Raw genomic sequence first — 12,117 nt, forward strand, 5'->3', positions numbered from 1 at the left:
AAAAAAAAAAAAAAAAAAAAATACTTTTGCTATGGGAACAGAAATGACACAATACAGCCTATGTTACAACCACTACTCACAGAACAAGAAGACATGAACGATAGAGCCCACTAATTTGGATTAAGCTCTGCCAACTACAGGTCCTCGGGCAGCTTTCCTCCGGCCACAATGCTGTTCTAAGGCTGGGAGTGCATTTCCAAACTTACCCAAGAACAGACATCAAGGCATAGTCTGCCAGGAGAAGCACTCAGGATTGACAGTGAAAGCTGAGCAGGAAATAAAGAAGGCAGTCTGGGTAGGAGGGGCGTTAAGGAGATTAGGAAGGGACTCACACTTCTGACCTGTAGATATTAATCAGGTGGGAACACGGCATCTCTGGCTTAATTTATCTGTGGTCAGGACCACAAAGTCCAAATTAAACTATATTCCTAAATTTTACTATCTGGGAATGTTCATGTGATTGGAAGTGTACTCCCTTAAACTTGTAAGCATCTGCAAATATGCAGAGATTTTTTTTTTTTAAATGAGAGCAAACTAATACTATAAATGGGATTTTAGATAATGTACCCATATGTCATAGTTAAGATGATCAGAGTGGGAAAAGATTTTTAAATATCATTCCAGATACTGAAGTTGAAGGAAAATACTCCATCAACAAGAGGATCTACAAAATATCTCCATAAACCTTCAACCATGAACTTTTGTTTTTCGTGCTTTCATTTACTTAAGATTATAATTATTCTAATTTACTGACACTTATTTCCGTTTAGGCCTCCCTACACTTTAAAAACTATTAATTAGTTTTGACAGACCCTCAGCAAGTTTTTACTATTAAAATCCTTAATATAAAAGACTTCTGCGATCCTTCCAAGAAAAAGAAAGCACACTACTGTTTTTTTACTTTATGTATTTTTTGAAATATTAATGGTCAGATGTTTCGCTTGCTAAAGAAAAATATAATATGATCTAGTTTCCCAAAATTGAAATAATTAATAAAAATAAAAAACAGTATTTACACAGAGCCTGAAAACCTAAAGAGAACGCTGAATCTAAGATCCTAAAGAAGAGAAAACTGCATTGTAAATAAGTTCAAATTGAAATTTTGGAAATTTTTCTCACGTACCCCCATGCTATTTATTAATTACAATATTTAAAAAATTATGGTACAAAGAGGATTTATCCCACACATCTCTTCTTCACTCAGGTCAGCTTGGCTTTCTTCTTAGCAGGTCCTTTGTGCCCTTTGGCCTTTCTTCTTAAATTCCGCCTGTCCACCACAGGCACTTCCACTTCCATCTCCTCCGAGCTGCTATCCACTGCTTTCTCTGCAGACGGCGTAAGCTGATCCAGTTGCTCCGATGATGCTTCAGACTGCTCCTCTGACTGGTTCTTCTGTCCTGCATTCTGTGAAAATGGCACATCTTCAAGTTCAACCTCTATCACAGAACTCTGAGAAAGAGCAGTAGAGGCTTCCCGGGGCTCAGTGCCCGCCTCACCCTGATCTTCCAATGATGAAGTAGTGTTGGGTAATAAATTCTCAGAGACCGGTTCTTCAGACAATTCCGGTATCACAGAGTTAGGAAAATCACTGTCAACTCGTTCTTCAATATTGTCTGAATTCCCCAAGTGTGCCTTCTTTTTTGGAGCTGGAGGTAGTTTCTCCTCAGTGAATGCCTTGTCATCAGATGTGCCTTGGGCTATCAACATTTCTGAGTCAGCTATGAGTGGGGTCTGAAAATAAAATCTTGATCAATAAGCTTTTCCAGTACAATTCTAAAATGAATTATTCTCAGACATTAACATGCCATGACAATAAATTCAGTATTCATTGTTTCATTAATCATCTATACATACTCTGCATATAATCTAAATTCCTTGCAATTGTTGCCTGGTAATTTTTAATTAAACTCTTATCTCATAGATATAATACGTCAAGATTCTTCAAAACCATGAATCACTAATTTTTTTAGTATCCTAGAGTCACTGGAGCCAAAATAAAAAATACTTTGGGACATAATCCCCACTAAATTTCACTCTTGTTCCATTGCATGATAGGCAAAGGCAATGTAAGTTTTATTCACTGATTTAAGTAAGACATAATAAAATAATCACAATGGTTTTTAACCGTGAATTATTTTTTTCTAAAGTTAAAATTATTTTAAAATACTCCATCAAGTTATTTTTTTAACAAATCTGTCTTCCTATTAAAACAAGTTAAATTAGTGCTTTGGACAGAGACCATGTAAGCAGTAAGGACTCAAAATATTTGGTAAATCATGTTCAATCATTTTTTTCTAAGCTTTCTCTAAGTTTTCAATTTTTTTTGGGGGGGGTGCAGGGTCTCACTATGCACCTCAAACTTGCTCTGGGACTACAGGCAAATTCATTTATCATAAGGCAGATGATGACTTTTCTTTTAACCGATGACAGAGATTGAGCCCCACAAGAGAAACATATATCAAGGTTACAAAGATTTGAACTTACAGAATATTACTGAGGATATTTTCTTACAATATCAAATATAAAATCAAAATTTTTGTAAAGAAAAGAGCTGTCAAGATAAAAGAAATACAGACTACAATACTAGCACTTTCATAAAATAAGGTTATTCGTGCCTTACTTTATCTAGTGCCCCAGTCTCAGCTTTTGAAGGCTCTGCCACCAGAACACTATTTACAGCATCTTCACTGGAATTAGAAGACTGCAGTTTCAATCCTTCTTGTTCACTACCAGAGTCGTCCTCTTCAGTTACAAGTGAGGTCTTAAGAGTATCATCCAGTATCTCACCATTCATAGGTTCCACTTCAGAATCCTACACCAGGGGAGGAAAGTAGGACATGTTTAAACACTAAGTTATTTCTTATAACTGATGGGGCCCTTTTGGGTTCCTGTGTGTCACCTATCAGGAACTGCAATGGATTTAGAAAACAGTATCATTAACTACTATTTAACTCTGTTTTAAAAAATTCTTACTAGAAGGAAAGGAAAACTTGAGAGACAGGGTCAAAAGAGAATGCATGAAGAGCTCATTTTCCCACCATTCTGGAAACAGGGTAGAGCCAGGATGCTCTGTAGACAGACACTCAGAGAAGACACACTGCCTGTACTTCTTAAAGGAGGAGCCCTTTCAGTAAAGAGGCATCAATAAGAGATATAGGGGAAAATGAAAAAATAATTAAAAAAAAAAAAAAAAAAAGATAATGACGGCTCCTTAAGGAGCACCTGCTGTTCAGAACCTGGAATCTTTTGGGCCTATGGAAGTTACTGTTTACATTACTAGGAGGGCCAAGCAACAGCAGTCTCACAGGCAGCTGAGTTTGAGGGATGCTTCTTTGGGGGGAGGGAGACAGCTCCATGTGCAGGCAGTTCACTGTCATTCAACTGAAGTAATTTCTAAACAACACAGTTCCTTTCATCATAGTACCAAAGTATGGAAAGGTGCACTGGCAACACAAATCAACCAATTTCTGAAATTCTTCCAAAGTTTATCAGTTAACTTCTATTTAATATCAAATATTTCTAATTAATCCTAGTGAATTTTTCTTTTCTGGTTTTAAGACAGGGTCTCACTATATAGCCATGGGCCACCATGAGGTGCCCTTAAGGACATGATAGTAATTAGAAATTTTAACCAGGGGAGATAGCTTAGCAGCATAAATGCCTGTCTGGCAAGCATAAAGGTGGGGGAGTTTGCTCCCCAGGCCTGCAGTGCCAACTCCACCCCTGGGGGGCACTGAGATGACAAATGAGACCAGGTGTGGTGGCAAGTGCCTGTAATCCCAGCACTTGGGAGGCTGTAAACAGGTGGATCACTACCAGTCCAAGTCCAATCTAGTAGTGAGACCCTGAACACCCTATAGACCCTTCCCTAAAATACAGAAGAAAATAAAAATAATACTAATTTAAAAAAAAAAAAGACTAAACCACAGAACAACTACAAAATAACCTCACCTGAAGGTTTCTAGAGTTACTCTATCACAGTGTCTGGGTGGGAGACAGCCAGGAGAAAGTCACAGAGAGGACGTGGGCTAGACATAGGTCCTCTGAGAAGTTCAAATTTAGCTCAAGCACCTACTACCTAAGACAAGAAGTCAGACCGGCCTGCCATGTGCAGCTTTCAGATGTGGCTGGGTCTGAGAGTGGTGGTATTAATTCCAGTGGTCTGCTTGAACCACTACCCCACTGTCCATATCTAGCACAGAGACCAGTGGTCTGATTACTTTTTCTATCTGCCAACATACACAAGGACACACCTGGGCTTGGAAGGTTGCCAGAGTGTGAGGTATATGGACAGAGTGGCCTCTGGATCGGCTCACAAACCCACACCTTAAAGCTAGGTGGAGAAAGCTCTGACTTGGGTTGCAAGACTGCAGACCCTAAAAAGAAAACACTCATTCAAAAATATACAGAATTTTTTTTTACTCATTTCCTTTTTTCCAAGTTTTTAATGTTAATTTTAAATTTTTTTCTTTTTCTTCTCTTGTTACTTGTATGTATTTCTATAAATTTTCGTTTCTTCTTTAACAGACTTTTATTTCATTCTCCCTTTTTTTCATGTTCCATTGCCTAAATCTTTCAAATTTTACTTCCTTCATTCAAGTTCCCCAAAACTATCTTTCATTAATAAAACCATCAAAGAGGGCTTGCCCCTTAGCTCAGTTCTTTAAGTGGTTGCTTCAACAAAGTAGTCAGCTTCAGGTTGCTGTGGTTCAATCCCCAGAACTCAAGCCAGCCAAACCTGCTCTGAAGGCATTCAGAGCCAGACAGAAAAATAAACAAATAAATAAATAAAACCATTAAGCTTCTTCATAAGCATCACATAATTCTAAACTTTTACGGTTGAGTATTTTTTTCTACTGTTAGTGGAGGAATAGTTGTTGAATTTACTTGATACTTACTGTTATGTTAGTATCTGGTTAATCTTAAAGATTTGTACTATAATTATAGACCTCTTCCCTATGGTGAAAAGTAGTACATTATTAGTTTTAACGGAATGTCAATATCTGATTTTTGTTTGATGCTATTATTATTGCTGATTTTGTTACTGCCAGGGTGGCACAGCTGCTGCTATTAAGGGATTTTATTTTTATGCTAATATCTGCATAGCCTTCATGGATCATTCCTGGAAAAATGGATGCCGGGCCAATTGCACTGTATCCTCCCCTCCCAAATTAACAGAGGTAGTTAGATCTTTGGACAGGGTATAAAAGCCTATAGTCAGCAATATCCAGAGTACAACCCAGAAAAGCAGATGCTAATAAACAATGTCACCATACTAGCAACAAAATCTTTGCACTATAATTGAAGCAGAAAGCTCAAAAGAAAAAACAAAACATGAGAAGACAAAGTTAAAAAAAAATCTTCCAAAAGCCACACAGCTGAATTGCTCAAAATGATAAAATAGGAGTTTAAAAAGATGAATAAGGTGACAGATAGTGTAATAAATCTGAACAATGAAAATTTAAACTATACCAAATTTCTTTTTTTTTTTTTAATTTTGGAAAATCTGGAAAGTTAGCTTGTTCTAGTAGAGGCTATGCTCTGTAATTCCTTTTAGATTTTTTTTTTTTTAACATTTATTTATTTATTGTGTGTGTGTGTGTGTGTGGCCAGCTCAGCCCACGAGGGGGCGGGGCTGGCTGGCATGTGGTGCTGGGGGATCGAACCGCGGTCCCTGGGCTTTAGCCAAGCTTGTTTCAAGTAAGTGCTTTAGACCACTGAGCCATCTCGCCAGCCCCTATACCAAATTTCTTAACACAAACTTTAAAGGGCATGACAGCTTGGAGTGAAATGTTTTAAGTCCTAAAAGAAAACAACTTTCAACACAGAATGATGTATCTTGCAGAACTATCTTTCAAAACTGACTGGGTGGGGCCGGGGAGATGGCTCAGTAGAATAAGCACTTGCCTGGCAAGCACAAGGGCCTGAGTTCAATCCCCCAGTTCTGCAAAAAGAAAGAAAGAAAAAAAATAAATAAAAAATTAAAACTGACTGGGTACCACAGGCCTCGCCGGCCCCAACCCCAAGGCGCACTAAGCATGCAACCAAGTTTGGGTGTGGTGGCGCACACCTATAATCCCAGCAGTGGGCAGGCTGAAAACAGGAGGATCACTATGAGTCCCAGTGTAGTGAGACCCTGTACTAAATATATTAAAAAATATAGAAAGAGAAACAAGGTATTTCCATGACAAAGAGCACCATGTTAATATGGTTATAAAGACCATATCTGCACCCCAAAAATTTCTCACATATATCCTAGAAAAAGAAAATGAAGTTAACGATGCTAAAAAGACTAATAGAATGAATATACCATGCACGATGAGCAGTTACACAAAATGGAAAAAAGGAGCAATCTGCAACAAGAATATAATGGGATGCCAAGAGTAAGTCAATACTGTTGAACACTAAATCTCAGTTGACCAAGCAAAATATGTAAACAGGCAGAATGAATCAAGAAACAAAATCCAACATTATTCAGTATACAACAACACAAAATTCTAAAAGAAATTCACAGACTAGTATCAAAGGATGGCAAATATACTCAACGGGATGAAAATAAGCAATAGCTTATCCTAACATATCCAAAATAGTTATCCTATTTTCAGATGAACTGGACTTCAAACCAAAATTGATCAGAAGAGACAAAGAAAGTCATTACATACTGGTTAAGAAAACAATTCAACAAGAAAGAGTAACTATTATAAACATGAATGCACCACACAACAGGGTACTCAAATTTCATAAAACAAACATATTAGACATTAAAGATCAAACATTTGGGGCCTGAGTTCAATCCCCCGTTCTGCAAATAAATAAATAAATAAATAAATAAATAAATAAAACATCAACACAGCTTTAGAGAAAAAGCTTAATATCCCACTATCACAACATAGATGAACTAGACCAACCCCCAAATACCCGACAAAGAAATATCAGAGTTTGAACAAATGGACTCAATAGATAGAAAGCATTCCACTGACAAAAACAACGTTCTTCTTAGCAGCACATGGAAAGAGATCACACACTAACCCATAAAGCATGCTTAAGGAACTACAGAAGAATCAAAATTCTCCAATGTATATTATCATAGCACAATGAAACTAGAAGTTAAAAACAAAAGAAACCATAGTAATTATGCAAACACATGGAAATTAAAACATACTTCAATAAAAACGTTGCTCTTGAGCTAAGCAATGGGTCACAGAAGATATCAACCAAGAAATTTCAAGGAACAGTTGCAGTATCAAATGTAGTGCTACTACAACATACTAGAACCTATGGGTCACAATGAGCAGTCCTGGGGGGTGGTTTACAGCTCTGGATGATCACATAAAAAAAGACTGAACCAATAAAAACAACCTATTATGCTCCTTCAAATCTAAGAAAAACATGAAACAATTTAATCTAAAGCTAGAACAAGGAAGGAAATTACATACAAAGATTAGAGTACAAATTCACAGAACTGAGACTAAGAACAATTCAACATTGTTAGAATGTAAACTACTATGGAAACCAATATGGAGATTCCTCAAAAACTAAAATACAAATTCCATCTGACCCAGCTATACATCTTCTAGGTATCTTCTCCAACAAGTTACAGATAGCAGATGACAGTGGCATGTTAACAGCAGCACAGGTCACTTTATCTAAATCTTGTAAGCTGTCTGTATGTCCATCAACAGATGAACTCATAGCACTACCTTGCCACAGCCAAGGCTAAATATGAATTACTGTAGGAAAATGAATGCACTTCAAAACCATGTTAAGTGAAATCATGTAAATTTAAATACGGCATGATTTCTCTTATAAGAAACCCAAAATATAAAGAGCAAAACAGATTTAAAAAAAGAAAGAAAATAGGGCTACAAAAAAAAAAAAAGAAAGAAAGAAAAAGAAAATAGGGCTACAGATATTTTGCCAAGAGATGGAGGGAATGGGAAAGGAGAAGAAAAGTGGGTGAAAAAAGAATTAAAATGTGTTATAGAGGGGCCAGGGAGATGGCTCAGTAGAATAAGTGCTTGCCTGGCAAGCGCAAGGGTCTAAGTTCAATCCCTGGTTCTGCCAAAAATAAACAAACAAAAAAAGCATTATAGCCATGTCCCACTCCCTCAGCATGTAATCATTATGTACTGCACACATACACTAGTAAGATAAAAAAGTTTAAGTGAAAATTTTCCTGGTCTGGCCAAATAGCTCAGCGGATTAAAGCACCTGCAAGCAGGTTTAAGGGCTGGGGGTTTAATCCCCAGGCCTGCTGTGCCAGCCCCTCCCTGAGAGCAGGCTGAGATGGCAATTGAGACTGTGGGTGGTAGCACACACCTATAATCCCAGCATTTGGGAGGCTGTAAACAAGAGACTCACTGAGTCCGATCTAGCAGCGAGACCCTGAACACCCCGTAAACCCTTCCCTAAAATATTGGGGGGGGATTTCATATAGTTAATATATATTTATTATTATTTTTTAAATTTTTTTATTTTTTAAAAATATTTATTATTATAACAGGTGGGTGGCATACAAAATCATCTGCACACAGAAGATGATTACACTAATTCACAAAAGGACCAACCAGAAGAGAAATATTGCAAGAATGAAAACAAGAAAGTCAGAACACAAGTTGAAAAAAATGGAATTATAGTAATCAAATGTAGAAAGGAATGGACCAGGAAGATAGTTCAGCAATCTAAAGCACCTGCTAATAAATAAAGAAAGAAAGAAAGAAAGCACGCACGCACGCACCTGCTTAGGCAAGCTTAGGCAAGCCCAGGGATTACAGTTCAATCCCCAGCACCACCTGCCACACCAGCCCCACCCACAGGGCAAGTTCAGCAGGAGGGAAAAAAAAAAAAAAGTACAAAGCTCAAGAAGAGAAAAATTAGGGCCAGGGAGATGGCTCAGTAGAATAAGTGCTTCCCTGGGAAGTGCAAGGGCCCAAGTTCAATCCCCGGGTCTGCCAAAAAAATAAAAAAATTTACTCCTCCTAATTTTAGATTCAAGAACAAAATGGAAGAAAAAAAGAAAAGAAATACAACAAGTGTCAATATGGTTTTAAAAAATAGATTTTAAGAGGATAATCATCTGCCTTTATAGAAATATTCTGTGGGCAACATACATTACAGAACTCAAGGCAATATCAGCATTACAAATCTTGCCACTGGCTTCCTCACTCAAATATTAAGGGATTAGATGGGTATGTTTTCAAAACAGAGGATGAGGGGCTGGTGAGATGGCTCAGTAGTCTAAAGCACCTACTTAGAACAAGCTTAGCAAAGCAAAGGGACCACGGTTCAATCCCCCAGCACCACATGCCAGCCCGCCCTGCTCCCTGGTGGGCTAAGCTGCCCCCCCCACAAATAAATAAATAAATAAAATTAAAAAAAAAAAACAGAGGATGAGCCAAAGGTGAAGCGTGAGTTTTCTGAAACTGGGCGAGGTGGTGCACGACTGTAATCGTAGCTCTTGGGAGGCTGTAAACAGGCAGATCACTACCAATCAAGTCCAACTGAGACCCTAAATACCCTGTAGGCCCTTCCCTAAAATACAAAAAAGAATTAGTTTTCTGGGCTGGGGAGATAGCTCAGCAGCTTAAACGCCTGCTTGGCAAGCAAGCACAAGGTCCAGAGTTCAATTCCCCATACTGAAAAAAACAAAAAAAACAAACAAACAAAGAAAAAAAACAAAAACAAAACAAAAAAAAAAACAAATTCTAGAACATCCACAACAAGGGAGAAAAGCAGCAAAGTGTCAAATATACATATACACATATGGAGGTAGACATAAATAAATATCAAACTTCAGTAATTAAAAAAAACACTAGGAGAGGACCAGCAGATACCTCAGTGGATTAAAGTGCCTGCTTATGCAGATGCAGGGACCAGGATTCCATTCCCAGAGTGACATGCTGGCCCCACACCCGGGGCGCACCGAGACACTGATTAAGACTGGGCATGGTAGCATGCACCTGTAATCCCTACGCTTAGGAGGCTGAAAACAGGAGGATCACTACAAGTCAATCTGTGTAGTGAGACCCTGTAGACTACGTACTAAAATACATTACACAAACAAATGAACAAACACTAAGAAAATCATAACCATACTAAAATACATTAAACAAACAAATGAACAAACAATAAGAAACAAAATCATAATAATAAGTATTATAAAGCCATGAGTTTGGAGATCTTTAAGAAAGGAGAATAGTCAACCCCAATAAGAGAGGCACTGGAATTAAAATGGACATTGTCAATTATGTCCTACAAGAACACATGTTGAGCTATTCAGCTTCCTTTCCTTTCCCTTCCTTTCCCTTCCTTTCCCTTCCTTTCCCTTCCCTTCCCTTTCCTTTCCCTTTCTTTCTTTCTTTCTTGTGGCCAGCTCAGCCACAGCTGAGTCCTGGGGGCAAGGCTGGCCAGCATGTGATGCCAGGGGATCGAACCATGGTCCCTGAGCTATGCCTAACAGGTGCTTTAGATCACTGAGTTATCTCACCAGCCCCATGTTCAACATCTTGCTGAATGAAATAATTACAAGATCTACAGCATACTATAATACACTACCATTATGTTCCTAATATTTAAGAGTGGGATAAAATTTACATAATTATATATTATATATTTTCCCATATGTTTATTTTTATTTTTTATGAATTTAGTACAGGGTGTACAGGGTCTCACTACATAGACTGGACTCACAATGATTCTCCTGTTTTCAACCTCCCAATTACAGGTGCGTGCCACCACGACCAGTGAGAGGTGGGGGCCAGCATAGCACACCAGGGATCAAACCCCAGCCACCGGGCTCTGCCAAAACAGGTGCTTTAGTCCACTGAGCTATCTGGCCAGCCCTTCCCATACACATTTAAGTACATATAAATACTGTTTTTTTCCATATGTACTGTTATGTTTCCAATTTTCTCTAAGAAAATACACCATATTGAGCAAGGGAAATAGCCAGTGGCGTTAAGTGCCTGCCTGGTAAGTACAAGGTCCCAAGTTCCATACCCAGTACTGATACAAAACAACAACAAAAAATTTAAAATACAATTTCATGAAGCAGAAGGAAAAGCTAGAATGGAGTGACTTTAAAAAAAACAGTATTCGGGCCAGGGAAGTGGCTCAGTGGAATAAGCGCTTCCTGGCAAGCGCAAGGGCCTGAGTTCAATCCCCGGTATTCACCAGGTGTATAATCTTGGGAAACACTTAAAATTTTCAAGAACTCAAGTATATATCAAAGATACAAGGAATGGGAGAGCAAAAAGGATTTATAATATTAAGAGAAAAAGGGTAAAACCCTGAGGTGATCAAGGTCTCAAAATGATCAAAGCCATAGAATGTCAGCAGTTCATTTATCTGTGCACGCCAAATGGATCCTGGGGAAGGTGACTGATACAGTAATGCAAAAAAACCGCTGAAGTGAGAGTGACCAGACTTGTTCTGGATCCCTACTTATTAAAGTATTTTAATAAGCGGAAAACCTACTTTGCTCATGATGCCCTTCAGCAATGCACTGTTGGAGATATTGCACTTCTCAAAGCTTTACCTGTTCCACGAACAAAGCACGTAAAACATGAACTGGCTGAGATCCTCTTCAGAGTGGGCAGAATAAGATATCCAGTATCAGGAAAACCCTGTGCAGGAACGAGCTACGTGGAGAGTCCAATCAGTTTGGAAACCTCTCAGCTCAGTAAAACTCGAAGAACTCAACATCTTTTCAACACAGTGAAGGGTAGGAAGGAGGAGACAGGGAAAGATTTCTAAATTTAATTACAACTATGTCAAATTTTCTTGTAGCATTAATGAAATAGTAAACGACTTGTTACAATTTTTAATTTAAAAAAATTACAGAAAAAGGAAAGGAAATTAAAAATATGAGGGTATGGATAAATACTTGAGGAGCTTCAGGAATCAAAGCAGAAAAATAGTTAAGTTACAAAGGGTTTGTCTGTTCTCACCTACTTGAAGAAAGTTTTACTTACTTGTAACCGTAAGAACAACTTTGCTCATTTTTTTTTTTTTCCTCAGAATAACTCAGGGGGCTGGAGAGATGGCTCAGTGGTCTAAAGCACCTACTTAGAACAAGCTTGGCAAAGCATCAGGGACCGCGGTTCGATCCCCCAGCAC

General features: G+C 38.2%; 1 protein-coding gene and 1 pseudogene across 2 annotated transcripts in view; one reads left to right on the forward strand and one right to left on the reverse strand.

Annotated features, from left to right (window-relative positions):
• Window positions 1-935: 935 nt before the first annotated feature.
• The window catches only part of Fam169a (family with sequence similarity 169 member A), a 78,768-nt gene continuing 67,586 nt past the window's right edge, over window positions 936-12,117 (reverse strand). For both annotated transcript variants that reach the window (XM_023703660.1, XM_004643486.2), the window contains 2 exons: window positions 2,621-2,812; window positions 936-1,731 (listed from right to left, as the gene is read on the reverse strand). In XM_023703660.1, coding sequence (XP_023559428.1) covers window positions 1,201-1,731; window positions 2,621-2,812 — 723 coding nt within the window. In that variant the 3' untranslated portion in view covers window positions 936-1,200. The remainder of the gene's footprint in view (window positions 1,732-2,620; window positions 2,813-12,117) is intronic.
• LOC105743853 lies at window positions 11,328-11,719 on the forward strand (annotated as a pseudogene).

The sequence above is a fragment of the Octodon degus genome, unplaced genomic scaffold (assembly GCF_000260255.1).
Source record: "Octodon degus isolate 3935 unplaced genomic scaffold, OctDeg1.0 scaffold00177, whole genome shotgun sequence".
Lineage (NCBI taxonomy): Eukaryota > Metazoa > Chordata > Mammalia > Rodentia > Octodontidae > Octodon > Octodon degus.